The sequence below is a fragment of the Balaenoptera borealis genome, assembly GCF_965194805.1.
Source record: "Balaenoptera borealis genome assembly, chromosome: 4".
Lineage (NCBI taxonomy): Eukaryota > Metazoa > Chordata > Mammalia > Artiodactyla > Balaenopteridae > Balaenoptera > Balaenoptera borealis.
This window is the reverse complement of record NC_138861.1, coordinates 70,017,566-70,037,272: the sequence shown is the minus strand read 5'-3', so window position 1 is coordinate 70,037,272 and position 19,707 is coordinate 70,017,566. Positions and strand designations below refer to the sequence as shown.

At 41.4% G+C, this 19,707-nt stretch overlaps 1 protein-coding gene and 1 long non-coding RNA gene across 2 annotated transcripts in view; one reads left to right on the top strand and one right to left on the bottom strand.

The window, feature by feature from the left end:
• Nucleotides 1-1,962: 1,962 nt before the first annotated feature.
• On the bottom strand, nucleotides 1,963-10,326 carry LOC309627793. Its single transcript, XR_014243960.1, has 2 exons — nucleotides 5,323-10,326; nucleotides 1,963-4,950 (listed from the first exon to the last, which is right to left on the bottom strand). It is a non-coding gene; the product is annotated as an uncharacterized lncRNA (long non-coding RNA).
• A 1,794-nt stretch (nucleotides 10,327-12,120) lies between these two features.
• LOC309627697 (uncharacterized protein) overlaps nucleotides 12,121-19,707 on the top strand; it is a gene marked incomplete at its 5' end in the record, with an annotated part of 301,312 nt that continues 293,725 nt past the window's right edge. Inside the window, 2 exons of the mRNA XM_082389850.1 lie at nucleotides 12,121-12,138; nucleotides 12,522-14,052. Of these exons, the coding sequence (XP_082245976.1) occupies nucleotides 12,121-12,138; nucleotides 12,522-13,598 (1,095 nt within the window). The 3' untranslated portion in view covers nucleotides 13,599-14,052. The remainder of the gene's footprint in view (nucleotides 12,139-12,521; nucleotides 14,053-19,707) is intronic.

The window sequence follows — 19,707 nt, the reverse complement described above, 5'->3', positions numbered from 1 at the left end:
TTTATTTATTTTTGGCTGCGTTGGGTCTTCCTTGCTGCGTGCGGGCTCTCTCTAGTTGTGGAGAGCAGGGGCTACTCTTTGTTGTGGTGTGCGGGCTTCTCCTTGCGGTGGCTTCTCTTGTTGTGGAGCACAGGCTCTAGATGCATGGGCTCAGTAGTTGTGGCTCGCGGGCTCTAGAGCATGGGCTCTAGAGTGCAGGCTCAGTAGTTGTGGCACACGGGCTTAGTTGCTCTGCGGCATGTGGAATCTTCCCGGACCAGGGATAGAACCCTTGTCCCCTGCATTGGCAGGCGGATTCTTATCCATTGCACCACCAGGGAAGTCCAGGAACATAGGTTTTGGAAATAGATAGGTTTGGGTTTGAATTCAGCCCTTCGACTTATTGGCTGTTTGACCTTGAGAAAGTTAGCCAGCCCTTGGCCTTTTAAATTTACAATATGATGTAAATAACTCCTATATCTCTGAGTTGTTTTTATCGTTAAATGAGATCATGTATATAATGTTCCCAGCAAGTTTCTAGGCAAGTATTAGATAAATAATACTGCTCTGCTCTGATGGGCTTTGGACTCCCTACCTTAAATAGGTAAATGAAATACATTTGTATCAGGTACTGACTATACTGCTGAATTGAATGAATAAGCATTTTCAGAACTCTAATGGAAAACTGATGAATTCATAAAAGTGCTAACAAAAGATCAAGATGAAAAAAAAAATTAATTACATGGGACTGAGTGAACTGATGAGGATGATTATAATTTTTGTGACTTTCTGTTTGAATAAAAAAAAAAAAATCCCACAAGGACTCAGAGGCAAAAAAAAAAAAAGAAACCCTCAAAGGAAAGTATTTCCTAAATATTTATACAATGAAAACAACCTTAAGAAAATAACTCTATGTCTATAGTTTTTAAATTATTTCACATTCAACAGTTCAATCAACGAATATCTATTAAATATGAAAGGCATCTTGCTGGGTAATATATGTACTAAAATAAATTGTAACTGCTTCCCCAACAGTCTAATGAAGGACAGACATATTTAACTGAATATTGAATATTAGCCAAGTTCCGAGGAAGACACATGAGGCTGTGGGAGGTAGGACAAATGGGAAATTTTATAGTAGTTCCAGAAAGGGTAAGGAAATAATCATGAAAGTTCCTGATCAGCTGTACCTTTAAATATTCTGAGTATTAATAAATGTATGCGGCACTGTAATGATTTTTGCCTCCCATGAAATAATATTTCTTCTCAACAGGATTTCAGTGATTTTATCCTAAGAAATTCATAAGTACCAGGATTCTTCAGTACAAAATAAGCAATATTTATACCCCTGCAAGTTTAACTTCAGTTTTCCCAAATCAAATTGGAGGTCTGATCTCTCCTTTTCTAATAAATACAAATCAAATTTAGGCATTTTTTTATCCTTGCTCTACCACCTGAGACCCACCAGTTTCATAGAGGATTTTTTTTTTCATTAAAATAAATCTCTGTAATATGACAACCACACTAGTTTAGTTCTATAAAATTATCTTAAGGTTTTTTTATGATTTATTTTGTTACGTAGAAGTTATTTCAAGATTGTGGTTTATCTCAAGATACCAGTAAAATTTTTCTTATAATTGTTCAAGTGATTTTTTTTAATTTCAAAAAATGTCTCTCATAATATTTGTAATTACTTTCCGACAGAGTATATAACTTGCCAGTGAACCAAGGTGGGCTACAGAAAAGTAATTTCTCCAACTCACTTACTATCGCTTCCCACGGTTCGCATGAGTTGTGTAAGGCTAGAGTCCTGCAGTTAGTTCAAAGGCTGGCTGGTCTATTGCAGAATTATTCTTGAAGTTTTAAGTGTTGAAGTGGAAGTAACAGTACATTCTAGGTTAGGCCACACAAACCAATTTCACTAAGGGAATGGAAAACTAATTCTAATGGAAAACCAAAATGATATTTTTCGCCATTCATATGTTCAGCAAATATTTATTGAACATTGCTATATGCCAGGCCCTGTTTTACTTGCTGGGGAAATATCAATGAGCAAAATGGACAAAGTTCTCATCCTCCAAGAGCTTACATTCTGCTGGGGAGATATTTATAAACCAGGGCCAACTTATCCATTACGTACAGAGCCTAAGGCCCATGGTACTTCTAAGGGCCCACAAAAATATTTTAATTTTAATTTATTTTAAAACCAGAAGAAAAATATGAATGTTATAATAATGCATCCATCCTGGATTGTATTTTTCTTTATACCAATGCATCCATAAAACATAATTTAAAATATTTTTTTATGGAGGAAGGGGACTATTAAAGCAAAAGTGCCTTGAGATCACAGAAGTTATATTGTAGACCTGTAATAAACACAAGTGAACAAGTAAATTATGTGGTATATTGGAGAGTGAGAAGTTCTGTGGAGAAAAAAAAAGGAAGTGTGGTAGAGTGTGGGATAAGACTGTTTGAAATTTTAAATAGAGGTTAGAGAAAGCATCACTGAGAAGCAACAGTTGTGCACAGACCAGAAGGAAGTTAGGCAAAAAGCAGTGCAGACCTCTAGGTGAAGAGCGTTCTAGGTGCAAAGATAAGCAGATGCAAAGCCCTGAGATAGGGGTGTGCCTGGAATGTGGACAAGCAACAGAGAGGCTATTATGGCTGCAGCAAAGTGATCTCTGGGGAGAGGAGCTGAAGATCAGGCTGTGGAAGTGTCGGGAGTCAGACTGTATAGTGCTTTGCAGGCCACTTCAGACTTCTCTGAGTGATAAGGGAACAACCAGAGGATTTAAGGCAAGGCCACTGTTAGGAGTTAAATTGAGTACCTAAAAAGTTATATTGATGTCCTAACCCCAGGTACTTGTGTCTTTGATCTTATTTGGAAATAGGGTCTTTGTAGATACAATCAAGTTAAGATGAGGTCAATAGGGTGAGTCCTAATCCAATATGACCATTGTCCTCATAAGAAAAGGAAAACACCATGTGAAGACACAGACACACAGGGAGAATGCCATGTGATGACAGAGGCTGAATTTGGAGTGACGTAGCTGCCAACTGTGGAAGGCCAAGGATTGACGGCCACCATCAGAAGCTAGGAAGAGGCAAGGAAAGATTCTCTCCAGAGTTTCAAAGGGATCACAGCTCTACTGACATCCTGATTTCCAGCTTCTAGTAGAACTGTGAGACAATAGACTTCTGTATCTTTAAGTTACCCAGTTTGTGGTACTTTGTTACAGTAGCTCTAGGAAACTAACACAGTCACTTTGTTCTAACAGCATGTCTCTGGCTGAGTGTCAAAAATAAACTATAGAAAGGGCAAGGGTAGGAACTAGGAAGCTATCTTAGGTCAAGTGTCCTGGGAAGCAGATTCTAAGACGGAGAATTGCAAACAGAAGGTTCATCCAGAAGTGCTCTCAGAAACAATACAGGGTGAGAATGGGGTTGTGGTGGGGGGAATGAGGGACTCAGAACTGGACAGAGGGAAGAGTGGAGCTCATAGAGCACTTGGGCAATTCAGTGGGGGTTCACTGAATGTGAGATGGTCCTTCAGAGTCAACTTGAAGTAGGAAATGGGCCTACCATAAGTATCCCTGTGAAAGACAGGTATTGAATTAGATTCCTGGGGAGGGAACATAATCTTGAGTAAGACATCTCCATTCAGCAAAGGGAGGGAAATATTTGAGGAACTCATCTGTGAGCAGCTTACATTCTTCAGGCTGTGGAAATGAATACTTGGTCCTGGGAGAAGGAATATGCAAGGTGCGTCATAACATCTCCAGAAGAGGATACTACAATGATAGAAGAGAGATTCAAACAGCATGGGAAAACATGGGAATCAGAGTACAGTGCATGGAATTCTGTGTATATAAATGGTGTAGTCTGTGTGTGTGTGTGTGTGTGTGTGTGTGTGTGTATCCTAGCAAGGATCTTCCATTTGCAAAGCCCTCTAAATTTATAATATACGTAATTTGGTGGCCACACTAACCTTGTAATGCAGGTAGGACAGATATTTTAAAATTCTAATTTTTCCAATAGGGAAAATAAAGCCTAGAAATATCTACTGACTTGCCCAATACTCAGGGAGTTAATGGTAAGGACAAGACTGAAAATATGGTCTTCTGAATCCATGTCCTGTGTTATTTGTACCGTGTCATATGGCCTAAATATTACTTCAGTTATGTGGCAGTGATGGTACTACACAATTCTGAATATTCTTTTACACTTTGCTATATTTCAATACCACCAAGAGAATGTGTGGCAAGAACTGCATAGCTGTTTATCAGACTCACAACGATTTCTTCCTGGATCCAAAGCTAGACCACATTTGCCAACCTACTTTAGAGTTAGTGTAGCCATATGACTGAGTTCTTGTGAATGGAATCTGAGCTGTGATAAAGATCATGCAGGCCCATAAATAAAATGCTAAGAAATCATCCCTACGGTCTGCCCAGTGCAATGGCAAAAGCCATGTGTTAAAGATGGAGGAGTGTCCATTAGCCTGGATCTCTGAAAATTTGAAAGGAACAAAGATGCCTGTATACTAGCCCCTCCGCCCCGCTTCAGTTTAGATTCCTAATCCAGGGTTTTCTTAACCATTAGAGAATCGGAAACACAGTATGCATACTTTAGTGCAAGATGTACAGTATAGACTTGGAATTTTATTTCATGACATTTCACATAAGTATAACTAGTATATCTTATTAAAATATAAATTGAATAACTTATGGTAAGACTATACCAAGCTGTTGACCTATATACATTTAATCTTTTCACCATTTTGTGAGAAAATTATTATTTTATTTTTCTAATTGTTAAATCCCTGAGAGACAGCTTGGAATAACATAACTAACTAATGAACTAATAAATAAATACTTGAGATTTAAACCATTCTAACTTGAAAACACACCAGAGAAGGAGGTAAATTTTCTCTACTCCAGTGTTCATATTTTAAAAATTGCAGGGAAGGGGCTTCCCTGGTGGCGCAGTGGTTGAGAATCTGCCTGCCAATGCAGGGGACACGGGTTCGAGCCCTGGTCTGGGAAGATCCCACATGCCACGGAGCAACTGGGCCCGTGAGCCACAATTACTGAGCCTGCGCATCTGGAGCCTGTGCTCTGCAACAAGAGAGGCCGCGATGGTGAGAGGCCCGCGCACCGCGATGAAGAGTGGTCCCCACTTGCCACAACTAGAGAAAGCCCTCGCACAGAAACGAAGACCCAACACAGCCATAAATAAATAAATAAAAGAACGTGAATTTCTTAAAAAAAAAAAAAAAAAGACCTGGGACCATGTCTCAAAACAATAATTATTAAAAAAAAAAAAAAAATTGCAGGGAAGGACTCTAAATAGCCTGGCTTAAGTCATACGGCCATCTATAACAAATCACTGGGTAGAGCTGATTACAGTACGTGATTTGGCCTGGATCATCTGCTTTCCCTATGTGGGCTGGGTACCACAACGGGCAGATCCTTACCAATATATAACGTGCAGAGGAAAAGGACACCAAGGAGTAGGCAGGCTATTTCCAAAAGTAGGAAGAGGGAAATGACCAGACAAAATCCACCGATGACTGTGACAAAGTAATATGGGCTTCATAAAAAAGGGGAATGTACTATAACACCTCAAGGGCTGTTTTCCAGAAACTAGGTACAGAAATGTAGCTGGATCTTAGGAAAGAAATAGAACCCAGGTCCAGAAAGCCATCTAAAATCTCTCTGCATTTCATGTAGGCTCTTCTCTGTGCATGTGTTTTATGCTCCTTTCTGCAGATTATCATTCTCTTCACTTTTGTTGGGTGCCTAAAGGCAAGTTCAACTGATGATAGACTAGTCCAGGTTTTCCATCAAATGTAAACCATCTCTGATTCTTGAATTAAAATGGCAGGGAAGGGCTTCCCTGGTGGTGCAGTGGTTGAGCGTCAGCTTGCCAATGCAGGGGACTCGGGTTCGAGCCCTGCTCTGGGAAGGTCCCACATGCCACGGAGCAACTAGGCCCATGAGCCACAACTACTGAGCTCTGCGCGTCTGGAGCCCGTGCTCCACAACAACAGAGGGCACGATAGTGAGAGGCCTGCACACCGCGATGAGGAGTGGCCCCCGCTTGCCGCAACTAGAGAAAGCCCTTGCACAGAAATGAAGACCCAACACAGCTAAAAATAAATAAATAAATAATAAAAGTAAAAGGAATTCCTTTAAAAAAAAAAAAAAAAAAGAGGCAGGGAAAAGAGGGCCATACCACAGCTTGGAAGCTAACATGGCCTATTGAGGGAAAGAAACAATGACTCTCTCAACCCCAATTCTAATTTCCCTGGGAAAAAGACTTGATTATCCTGCTAATCAAGCAACTTACCTCCTTCTTTTCCTGATCCTATGAACTGTAACCAAGGAGGAAGGTTCTCATTGTAAAAACTTGCATTTAGGATCTCTACCAATGTTGGCAGAGGTTTAGTAAGATAAACTTGTCTAAATGGTGTATTCTATTGAATGTTCAGCCTTGAGAAAGATATTATACTGTCTGAATCTTAGTATCGTTATTAATAAAGTAGAAATAATACCTATGTTGCTGGTTTCTTGGGAGGATTAGGCCTTGCCCATAGAAGGTGAGGGTCATTACACTAAAGGAGTTGTAGCATAAAATTAACCTACATAAAAAATTAGTCATACTTTATTTATTTTGAACAAAAAAACGTATTTTCTCTGGGCTTGATAGCTAATTAGATGATTTCCAAGCTCTTTTCCAGTTCTTTAATGCAAGTGATTTTTTTCCAGTGGACGCTAAACCATTAGCCAAAAAAAGAGTGCTTTAAAAGCAAGAGATTTGTTAATATCTCAAGGCTGTTCCAAAGCATGCCATAGCATAAAATTATTTCAGAAGGGTTCAATTTGTTTTGAGCAATGGCACCTCCCCTAGTCAAGGTGACTAATTTAAATTTGGTAGCTTTCATTTAGATGTATAAATTCTATTAATATATAATCTTAATAGAATGATAGATATATTAATATTAATCAGACATAATGTAACAGATACATCTTATGTATTTTATAACATATATCATATAACACTTGGCTTGAATTATTTCATTCACCAAACATTTATTGAATATCTTATTGACTATCTAATATGATCCTGAGCACTGTATTTTAAAGTAGGCAATAATTATTCTTCTTCCTACCACTCTTCATTTTGCTTTTATAAGAAAATAGGTGAGGTGTATGGTTGAAGCAGATATCAGAAATGAGAAAATCATCTAACTGGGAGCACTGCAAAAATAATATGACCAACATTCCAAGAAGAATAATTCAATATGCCTTCTATGAGCTCAGCTTTCAGGAAAATCCAGCAGGCAATCTTATAAGGAACCTAATTTCCTAGATATCACCACCATAACACAGACTGTATATTAACACTATATAACATGTCCATGCAGAATTTTCCCTTTGTGTACATCTTATTTGTGAGTTTAGATACAGATGCAAAAGAAAAAGGCATTTCTGATTAAGGCTAGCAGTATGTTTAAAATCTGATTGCTTTCTCCAGGAAAATATTGTACTATGTCATGTTTAGACAGCACCATGTAGCAGAAAATGTGGCCATGAATAGCATCCTCCACCATCAAGGATGTTGAGACCCTTTGCATAGTATAGTCTGAAAACTCCTAGGAAAGGATTCTGGTTAGCCAAGTTTGGGTCAGCTCCCCTTGCCTGGATCAAACATGGCCAAGGGACAGGGCCAAAAGTATGGACAAAGCCTCCTCATACTTACATGTACAGGAACCATGCTCAGAGAAGAGGGAGTAATTATGAGTCCGGTATCTCCTACTGGTGTCTACTGTAGTCTTAAAAGAACAGGGTTGAGGAGCAGAGCCCAACAGGGTAGCAATATTTTACAAAGGAACAGAGTCTTACCCTTCTGTTCCAGGCCACAACAATCATTATTAAATATCTGGTTGACCATGATATTTTCATTTGTAACATATAAGCACATTTGCCTTTTCAAGAGGGAGACCTTAAGAAAACAGTGTTGGGTTTTTGAATATTTTCATATTTCTAGAGTCTGGAATCTAGACATTGTGATGTGATATTTTTAAGGCAACTATGTTTATATGAGTGCTGAGTACTTGTCCAAGAACCAGTGTTCTATTGTTAACATTTACAGCAAGTGGCTTAAAGCATTTGGTGTTCAAGCTAATTTAAAGTTATGAAAGGTAATTTAATTGTGGGATCTAAGACAAAGTAGCTGGGATAGTTACAGAAAAAAAAGAAGCTTGTTGTTCCTTTCATAGTCATCCAGAACTGGCATGCATATATGCAAACATTACAGAAATTATGAAAAGGAGTCGAAAGAGACTCTTCCATTGAAAAGAAAAGAAGTCAGGATATTAAAAAAATGTTAAACACTTAATTAGGAGAAGCTGTTTATAAAAAATATCTAGATCTAGATTTACTTTATCTAGATCTATAGATAAATTTCCAGGTCATTTAGAATGTAGAATACACAGATCCTCTTTTGGATTGAAAAAGAGTAAGGGTGAATTGCTTGAATCAAGGTGAGAATAGATGATACCAAATCAGCAGGGATATATAACCTGGGTAAGATTTTACAATCTTTTAAAATAGGTCCTTTGATGTACATCCCAAGGATTAGAGAGCATCACTGGATACTTCTTAGAATTAAACTATCCCTTAGTCAGTCAAATATGTTCTGATCATATATATATAATCTACACTTGAGTCATTATTCTAGTGAACCCAAGACCCCTTGGAATTCTAATCATACCATGGCAAACTAGGAATCTGAGTATTAAGCTTTGCTGCCTGCTTTGCAGGTGTGATTTACCCCTGATTACCTTGATTTGTCAGTGTATCTAGGCCCAGTAGCATTTAAGATTGTAACTGCTGATAATTGATTATTAGGGAGTATTTTTCCCAATGACAAAAGCTCAGTAATTTTGTGAAAGTTTACGTCTGGTTGAAATAGAAGGTCATTTCATTGAAGGTGGCATTGTCTACTGTCTGTAGTAGGGATTCATTTAGTTACTAAAAACCTGAAGTATGCAAAGCTCAGCCCAGGGTGGTGCACAATGTCAAGTCACAGGCTGAGGAAGAATTAAATCGTTAAAGAATCCCGATTTTCAGTTGGACTCATGACTGCCTGGAATAGTCAACATTTCTTGTTATCCTTGTAGCTAAGTGTTACCAGCTCACCATTTCTGAGGATTAAATGAATGGGCAAATGGTGTGTGCAACTTCAGGAAAATGTCTCTGGGTGTGAGTATGCCTTTCTTTTCCTCCTTTTCTTCTCTGCTCCTGCAATGTAGGCATTCCCCCCCACTAACTGAATAACTACCAATTCCAATCAGGTAAGGGCATTTACTGAGTATGCAAAAACAAGATATCTTACATACTTACTTCCCTTATATAACAATTACAACTGAGGTGTGTATCACTATACAAAATCCTTGTCCATACCTCTGTTTATTTCTGTAGAAGTGATATCTGTAAATAGAAACTGTGGATTAATGACATATATATTCTATAAGGCAGTTGGCATAATTTCAGCTTTCTTTCCAGAAAAATTGTGTCAGTGTACATCACTAGCATAGAGGCAGGCCTGTCTCAGTACACTTTTGTTAGAGTTTAGTAGTCGGGAACTGCTATTTTTCAGCTAATTTCATGAGTGAAACATGAAACATGATGGATCTGGTAATTTTATATATTTTTTATATAATTATAAAATTATAGTTAATTTTATATATTTTTATGTATTGGATTTATATTGGCAGAACATTTTTCCTTTCATTTATTGGCCATTTGTATATTTTTTGTGAACATGTTATCCATGTTCTTTTCCTAACTTACATGTGTTGGAGATTTTAGTATATTAATTATTAATTTGAAAAAATCCTTTGGTCAGGAAATTTTTTAAATTATTAAAACATTTTAATTGTGGTTATCTTATTTGATTGGCTACTCAGCTTTTTAAAAAAATTGGGGGAGGGGTTCTTTTCCATTTTATAAATATTGATTTTTTTCAATTTTAATGGAGTTGAAGTCGACAGGTGATCTTTTTTAAAAACCACTCTAGCGCACAGAGCTACCATGTATAATAGCATCTTTGCTCAAACATCATCTGCTATACTATCTTGTCCCTGAGTAGAAGGTGTTAAATATAGTTGGGTAGCAAAGAGGGCACAGTATTTTATTTGAGTGTATTTTTGTGGAAGGCTCACCTTAGAAAAATATTGGCAAGAGTCATGGATTTCCTGGCAATGGAGTATTGACACTTCGTATCTTAAATCAAATAGAGAAGACTATGCCCATCAGATTAAAAATGATTTGGAAGCATGAAGTTTTTTTTTTTTTAAAGGTTTTTCTTTTTTTTTTTTAAAGTTAAATTTTTTTTTTAAATTTATTTATTTATTTACTTATGGCTGTGTTGGGTCTTCGTTTCTGTGCGAGGGCTTTCTCTAGTTGTGGCAAGCGGGGGCCACTCTTCATTGCAGTGCGCGGGCCTCTCACTATAGTGGCCTCTCTTGTTGCAGAGCACAGGCTCCAGACGCGCAGGCTCAGTAATTATGGCTCATGGGCCCAGTTGCTCCGCGGCATGTGGGATCTTCCCAGACCAGGGCTCGAACCCGTGTCCCCTGCATTGGCAGGCAGATTCTCAACCACTGCGCCACCAGGGAAGCCCTGGAAGCATGAAGTTTGAACCTAAAATACAGGTAGCTGCTGTAAAAATTGCTACCTTGACATGTGATTAAATTGTATAAACCTATTCTTTTCTTTCCACTGCTTTTATTTAACCATCAGTTATTTTTATTCACTTTCTTTTTCCTTCTTGGTTCTTTCTCCCTCATTATTCTGTTTGTAATTTTGCTTATTTGTAGTCAACTCCTCTGTGGTGAATACTTTTAATTATTTATTTAACTCAATATGCTTACTTTTCAGTTAATATATTTCATATTTTGATAAATATATTACTTATATATTGAAATTTTATTCCTTTCACATATCCTACCAGACCTGCCATATTGTGATAAGTCTGATTCTAAAAATTGGTCTACCTATATCTTATTACTTTTCTACATATATACATTTGGGAGATGAATTGAGTAGTTTCCATTTTGCCTCCTTTACAAATAAGAGCCTCTTGTCACAATTGGCTGGAGTCTACTCTTTCCAAAATTATTTAAGTAACAAGTGACTCCAGATGTCAGTTTATATTTTATTTAAGTACTCAGGGGAATTCATAGATGCCCCATATTAGGCAAATTCAAGTAGCCTAACTTGAGCCTGTGAACATTTAGTTGGTCAGAATTCAGCAATATCATTAAATCTCTTTCCCATTTTTTTTAAAAATAAAAAGAATTATAACGTGCAAAATATTGTGGATACAGATTAATCTTATGTTATACAGATGATTAAAATTTGTAATTTAGATTCCAGGAAGATCCTATAATGTGAAGAGGCATAGAGACAAGCAACTAATAACTTTAAAAGAACAAGAAAAAAGCAGAATGAAATAGGTGTTCTGTAGAGATACAATCAAAGGGAATATAATGGAAGGGGTGATTATTTGGAATGGGGTTGGTGAGAAAAGGATTTTTGGAGCAGTTGGTACTGGAATTGAGCTTTGAAGACTGAATGAGATTTTGATAGTCACTGGTACTGGGTATGGTCTGTTAATTCGAATGAGGTTTTATGTTCTTCATATGTTGACTCTACCTCCCTAAGAACTGGGAGAGCATTAGACCATTCTGAATATATTATATACATTCAAATATAATTTGGATATAATGTGCTTGTTGGATGCATATAATAAATCTTAGTTTCTCCTGTAATGGTAACCCGAATGTATTGATATAGAAAATAACACCTTAGCCATTTCAGATTATGAAATTTTAGAGCAGGACAAGACCTTAGAAATTACCTACTTAACCCTCTCATTTACAAAGAAGGCAGAAAAGGGTTCAGTAATTGACCAAGGTCACTCAGTTAACTTGAACAGACTTTTCCTCTATCACAAGGCATTGCTTTGGAATCGGCACCTTTCTGTATCCATTATGGTAATTTTTATCGATGTAAAATAAAGTCACTGAATCCCCACATCCGATTATCAGAAGGCACTTTAACGGCTGCAATGAACTTGCACGCTGAGGTAAGTTTGAAGGAACATAAAATGGACCAAAGGCAGAAAACGCACTGGGACTTGGTACCTGCATAATGAAAATATGGAATAATCTGTACCTGTAAAAAGAGACACTGGCAGTACTTTCAATCTGACGTCGCTTACTCACCTGGGGTGGAATGAAGGAGGAAGAGAAGAGGGGAGAGAGGGAGGGGGGAAAGAAAGAGAGAAAGAGGGGAGAGGGAAGAGGGAAGGCTAAGGGGTGGGGGGGCGGGAAGAGAGAGAGAAAGAGAGAGAGCGAAGCTTGTCTCATAGCCGCGAGGAGAGGTACCCTTTGTTTGACAAACCCTGAAAGGAAAGCCTCTTGTAGCAGCTCTCTCGTTCCCACCTCCAAGCGTTTGTTGAGCTGCTAGGTGGAGCCCGCGCGGTGGAGCCCGAGCGCACTCCAGATCCGGGTTTTGCCTCCCGCCACCCCTTTCTCCGGCGCAAGCCCCCTCCTCGGCTCTCGGCGCTCTCGGAGCTCGCCCGCCCGCGGCTCATTCTGGCCTCGGCTCGGGCCCCGGCTGCGTCCGCCGCACGCAGGCTGCACGGCCCCGGCGCGCCCGCGCTCCGACCGGCTCTCGGCGCGTCGCCGGGTCGTCTGCTCGCCCGGCACTGCTCGCCCCAGTTCCCAGGAGCGGGAATGCAGATGCTGCCGCTGGTACTGGTGGGCGCCGCCGCTGCCGCTACCGGCTTTTCCCGTACTGGTCGTTGCCTCCGCTCCTGCAGCTGCCGCTGCTGCCGCCTGTGACTCGCCCCCTCCCCTTTCTTTCTTCTCTTTTAGCCTCCGTCCTCTTTCTCCGGGTGTGCGCGCGCGCGGGTGGCACGGTTGGCTTTGGCCGGAGCTCGCTCGTGTATGCGCGTGTGTGAGTGTGCGTGTCTGGAGAGCGCTAGAGCCTTGCTCGCTCTCGGGGAGTCGAAGAAGACACAGGACCGAAGAGGCGGCGGCGGCGCGGCGCCCGGGGCCGCGCGATGAAGCTCCCACATGCTCGCAGCTGCCCGGCCCGGCCGGCGAGCTAATCAGCCACCCTCCGGGCTCTGGGCTCCGCGGCCCCCGGGACGCAGCCCTCGGCTGCCCGGCGCCCGCTCCACCCGCGCGTCCCCTCTGTGCACCCGGGAAGGAGTTTGTGTGGCCCTCGCTCCAGCTCTCTGCACAGGTTGCGGGTTCGAGAGGAGACCCTCGGCGGGGAGAGAACCTCGGGAGGAGAAGGAGGAGGGTTTGGCGGAGAAGAAGCCACCCCTGGCCCTCGCGGCTCCCCCTACCTTTTCCCTCGCTCCCGCTCTCAGCCGGAAAGGGGAGGACGAGGAAGAAGAAGAAAAAGAAAGGGGGTGGGGTGGGAGAACTGGATATAAAGATCGGCTGGGGGGATGGTGGAACATTTTTGGTCTCTCCAGCAGCGTCTTTTCTTAAGTGGCAGCGGCAGCGGGAGGAAAAGCAGCCCCAGCTATGACTGCCGCATGTTAATAGCTGCCGCTTGGGTCCCTCGGCTGCTGCTGGAGACAGAGCCTGACTCCGAAGTTGTGCAACTGTGGACTGGAAGAGACATTTGAACCCTCCACTCCCTTTGCTCCGTTTTTACCCCCTTGGTGTGTGTGAAGCGAGGAAACGTAAAGGAAGACAAACATTTGGCTTTTGCCCCCTCCTCCCTTCCCTTTTCTTCATGGCTGTGTAGCAGAAGAAAGGGGGAAGGAAAGACTTTTCGTTGTTTCCTTGGCTGGGGTCTCCACCCTCCTGCTGCCTTCTCTGCGCTTTGGCTATCATTCTTGGACACGTGCAGTGGGGGTGTCTTCGCTGGGGCCGCTCGGTCTTTTGCCCCGAGCTCCATGGCTGGATTGTGGAAACCACCGGGCTGCAGGTTGTTGAACAACTGATGGGACGATCTCAGGGACCGGCGGTTACGAAAGGTAATTTATTCTTCTCACACTTCCTAATAGTGGTGGCCCTGGCCCGGCGCAGGCATCTGCGTCCGCGGGGCAGGCAACCGAGGGGGTGCAGGATTCACGCACACTCACCCTCCCACTCACACACTCGCCCGCACACACACTCATCTGATCGTGATGCGGGGCGGGAAGGGAACCTCATGGCTGGTGGGCGCTGGGGGTTGGCACGGGTTCGAGGTTTTTCCAGCTATTGGGCGATTTGGCGGCTGAGAGAAATGAAAGGGAGAGTTGACCGGGAGCATTCGCAGTCCAACACTGGGGGATAGGAACGGTTTCCACCTTGGGAATTTTAACTCCCCTCTCACCCCAGTGTCATCCCTTGGTAGGAACTGAATGCCGACCAGGGGGCGCCTTCTCTCTACCGGCTCGGAGCCGGTGCCGCTGGAGGCGTGAGAGGGCTGGAGGACCGACAGGGACCGGGTGAGGCGCTGGGCTCAGGGGTGATGGGGACTGCGGGGCGGTGAGTCCGCCGCGATCTTCTCTAGACGCTTGCCTGGAGCATCCATGGTGGCCGCGTTTGCCCAGGTCGCGCCCCTGAGTCGCGGAGCCTCGCTACCTCCCCGCACCCCGCCCGTTGTGTCCCTTTCACGGCAGTTTGGTTTGGACCTGCTTGCTTGGCCTTTGTTAGGCGGTTTTGGCTGGAGAAAGCTGCCACTTTCGTGGGTGGCCCGGGGCGGCGCGGTGTTAGGAGTGGGTACGGGGCGGGGGGCGGTGTTGCACGAATCGGGGTGGCCGGGGCGCCGGGGCGGGGTGGGCAGAGCATCGGTGGCGGCGGTCGGCTGGGTTACAGGTAGGAGGGCAGGTGCCCCTCATCTTCTCGCCAGTGAAGGGAAGGCTCTGGGCTGCAGCGGAGCGTCGGTGCCGCCGCGCGCCCGCCGATGGTCCCACATCGGAGCTCAAGGGCTAAACGTGCCAGGCCCCTAGCAGTATAGGTGGGTGGGTGTGTATGTGGGGTGGGGTGGGGGGAACCTCCGCTACCAGGGTTAATTGGCAGCAGGGTCGGTGTGTGCCTGTCTGTGTGCGCGTTCGTGCGCTCCGGGGATGGCCCGGAGATATTTGCGGGGATGGCAGAGCTGGTGCTACTTGAGCTGAGCTTGCTTTTCGAAATTGCCTGGGATCCGCTTAACTGGAAAAGCTGGTTTGAGGAGGCCGCGGGGGCCGATAGGGGTTGCGAAGAAGCCTCACTGTGTCCCCTCTCCCCTACTGAGCACCTCTGAGAGATGCGTGCAGCGCCTGAGAGTCTCTGGTGCAGCGCGCATGGCACCCCAATTTGGCCCTGATGAGGACCAAGGAATAGAGTAGTCGTCTCTCGGGCAGATTGGAATAACCAAGTAAGCCAGCATAACCCTTGGTCCCCGGAATTCTCTGGCCACTTTCAGATAGGAACGTGCGCTGTTTTATTTATGGCCAGAGGTATCATAGCAATTGGGCGAACTCGAGGTGTGCGAGCCACCTCTGGGTGTCTCCTCCCTGTGCCTGTGTGTGATCTTGCCTGCGGTAGTTAGAGCACATTGTAAACAACGGTGTAAGCAGCCCTGCCACAGCCTCCTTTAGAGCCCAACCTGGTGGTGTCTTGTGTTTACTTTCCTGGGTAGATTACTCATTAGGAAGTATAAGCCTTCTTGCCCCTCTGATTTTACATCCTTCCAGCCAGCTGCTGGGGAAGCGAGGAGACGCATAGACTCTGGCAGGAAGGAAAAATTGCCTTCTGTGTTTTGCTCTGAAGTAAATAGGCGATCTGCTAATTTAGTGTCATATGGGTTATCAACACTAGTTAAAGAATGTCATTGCAGAATCTACAAAGAAACAGTTCTTCAGTAATTTTTCATTTGGAGAATGTACCTTATTTCCCTGTGAGATTAAACAGAATTTAGCTAGCTTTCCTTGGTATATTTTTCAATCTGTAATGGTACTAAATGACCTGGAGTTCTGGTGCCCAATTTGTCTGTATGTGGATTAGACAGAATTGTCAGTTCTTTTATAGTATCATCAAAAGAGGTTTCCAGACGTTTGTCTAGGAGTTAGAAGAATACTTGCATTGAAATATCTTCACCTTTGTTTCACCCAATCTTTTTTTTTTTTTTTTTTGGTGACCATGGGTTAAAAATGTACAAAGACAGTTTTAAAAAGTTGGAAAGCTAAACACTTTTCAGTTATTAAAAAGACATTAAGTTGCTTAGTTGTAGATTAGCTCTGACTGCTTTTGTGTTTGTTGCAAATGGCTATGTTCTATTTTGTTGAAAAAAGTATAGCACTGTAAATGTGAAAGGGTACTTTTTTTCTGGGTACCATGATTTCCACATTTCTTTCAATTTTAGGATTTTGACTTCTTGAAAAAGCTTAGGTTGCCCCCCCCCCCAAAAAAGGAATACTGAATCATTGATGCCTGATCTTGATTAAGTTATATTTTTATGGGATAGTGCTGGTGGCAATTGTCTTAATGCAAACTTAGGGAATTGTGATTTCATCCATGAGATTCTAGCTTCATATATTTCTTTCCTTCCTAGAGGGTATGTGTTAAAGCCTTTGCACTTGCAAATTTCTTAAGATTAAAGAATACGTGTCCTCTCATTTTAGAAGATCTAATCACAGTGTTTCGGAGCCCTTATGTTGGAAGATTTGATCAGATCTGTTCTTTGTTTCCTAGCAGCATGTGTTTCTTAGCAGTCATACATTCCACAGGTCCTGATGTCATTAGAACTGTGTCTGTCAGTGTATTGTGTGCTGTCTTTAGCTGAAGGTGAATGTGTCAGAAGTGCCTGAATGCCATTCCCTAGCACTTCTTCATAACTAAATATTGAATAACCTGCTTCTTTTGTGTATACGGTTGACTAGACTATTTCTATAAACTCAGGGTAGGAGGAATGATTAGTATAAAGGTTTATGTGAACTATTCAAATTTTTAAGATAGATATGTTAGGTTTCTCTAGGCATCCCTGGCCTGAAGAGTGAGTGATAAGCCAGCATGTGATTTGCTTGATGGGTAAATGCTTTTGATGTCTCGTTTTAAGTTGCTTGGTGTGATTATCCTTCAGATTGAGAGCCCTCCATGAAAATATGAATGGAAGGTCTTTTAGAAATGATTTTCTTAATGATAATCTTCTTGCCTTTTGGAGATTTAAACATTCCTTTCCATGGGGAATAATAGTGAGTATGAGACTTTCTGGCTCCGGCTACTGTGCCTGACATTGTTTCTAGTAGTTGGGAAAGGCAAAATTTTTATGGACTTGTCCTTTAGATTCCTTGGTGAGTTATAGCCAAGTTAATCCTAAATAGAAGATTAAAAAAAAAAGTTTATCAAATCAAAAGAATTGAAGTCAGTCAAATAATATAATGCTAAACTGAATTGTTCTTCAGATTTCATTTAGGCTGCTTTAACTGCTGGATGAAACTCTCTTTGAAAAGAGCTGCCAAGTAGGAGTGACAGTTACTATTAGAAGTGGGGCAGTTTTGCCCAGAAATCAGCAAGGAAAACTGATTGTGTATTTAAAAACAGAGGGATTTTGAGAAATGTTATACAGCCTTAATTTAGCATGGTGTGAATGCCTAGAGCACTTGGAATTAGAGGGAGATGATCTTTCCTTAAGTTTTGCAAATGACTATTTTCCCTTTGATTTCTTAGATTTGCATTACATTCAAAATATGCAGTTGCTCACATAGGGAGGAACCCTAAAGACAGAGGCTATACTGTAATTTAGCATTTGTTTGCCTTCAAGGACATATTTACGCTTAGATTACTATTACATTTATGTCTTTTTCTTTTATGCAAATGAATTCCCTTATAGAAGACCCAATTTTATAATAAAATATAAACTAAAACATTCAAATATGAGTAAGGGCCTCCTGACATTTTTCCTTTCTTGTCTCTGTGTGTGTGTGTGTGTGTGTGTGTGTGTGTGTGAGTATGTATGTGTGTGTGTGTCTGTGTGTTATTAGGGAGTTGTTGATCAGTGAGGAGAAAAATCCAGATTTTTCATTGGCTGTGATTTTGATATTGATGTTTACTGGTCACTTTGAGAGAGTAGTGTGAGTATGCCTGTGAATAGCCTCTGTGAGCCCAAAGATGTATAGTTTTCCCCAAATCTTTTAATGTCATTACCCTGGTCTGAGTGTCTATGTGGCCCAATAAAATTAACTCTTCTACTGCATAAAGTAACCAGGTGTAATTTTTTTCTTAGAATTGTTAAGTGTGCTCATGCACTCACAAATACAAAATATATATAAAAAATTAGCTGTCCTACTCTGAATTCATTGAAATTCTCCATTTGTTTTAAGGAGTGGATGAAAGGGGAGAGTTCTGCCTGTATTTGATCATAAGAGATTCTATAGATCTTAATAATTTATGTCTTACTAATGTCTTATTGATACTTAAGAATTTAGTTTAATGTTAATGAATTTCTTCATAAGAGTGATTACATATACATATTAGAAACTGTTAACATTTGATCCATATTATTCAAGAACTTAAATGGAATACTGTTGGTGGTAGTCCTAATTATTGTGAACATTATCTCTGGGATAGAAAATTAAATCAACCAACTGAATAGTGCTATCTGGTAAACTTCTATTTCAGTTATTTTGTAGAGCAGACAATCCTCTCTTTTCGAGGTGTATTCTGGGGAAATCCGTGGTTCTGTGAGACCCTTTCAGAGGACCTATTAGAAGAAAACATTTTCATAATAATGCTAAGATGTATTTTACCTTTCAATCTCATACTTTAACAAATGTACAGTAGAGTTTTCCAGAAGGTTCATGATATGTAATGACATCATTGCTTTGCTGGCCTATGGCATGTGTGCTGGTGTATTCTTGTGTTTTAAAATTTTACCAGTTTAACTATTAATATATAAATATTGATAGTTAAACCAACATAATCAACAGTTACTTTAGGTCATCAATTTTTAAGCGTGTAAAAGGGTCCTGGAACCAGAGAATTTGAGAACCGCTGAAGTTGACTTTTCAAGATCTGCCTCCTTGTACTCAAAAGTTCACCCCATTGGACCATGTAAAGAGCCATCTAGGATGAGAAAACAAGTAGATTGTTCAAGTTTTAAAGAAACACAAGCCATATGGGTATTTTATTAATTATTTGACATTTTCATTTTTCTCTTCCAAATGTAGAAAAGCTTGTTTTTAGTCCCCAGTTAGTGAAACAGAAACTTTAAGGCTGCAGGTCTCTAGCCTGACCTGCTGGCAGTAGCAAAGGAGCTACTGGGAAAATTTAAAATCTAGGCCCCAGGTCTTGATATTCTGCTGTCTGGAGAGGCAGAATGGTGTGGTGGTGACGAGAAGGGACTCTGTGGTGTGTTTGCCAAGGTTTGATAAATTATTTGATTTTTGACAAGATGTTGGATCCTCTCTCTATGCCTCAATTTCCTGGTATGTTTTAATGGGTATGACAACTATACCTAATTCACAGTTTGTTGTGAAAATTTAATGGAAAAATGTATGCAAAGTGTTTAAAACAGTTCCAGGCACATAATAGGATTGTAACTATTTGCTACTATCATTATTATTATTTACTAGCTCTCATGAGGGTCCCACGAAACTTTAGTCAATTCCCCGTGTGATTATGTGATTCAGATATGCAGTTATGTTTTAGCTCATTGCTTTAGAGCA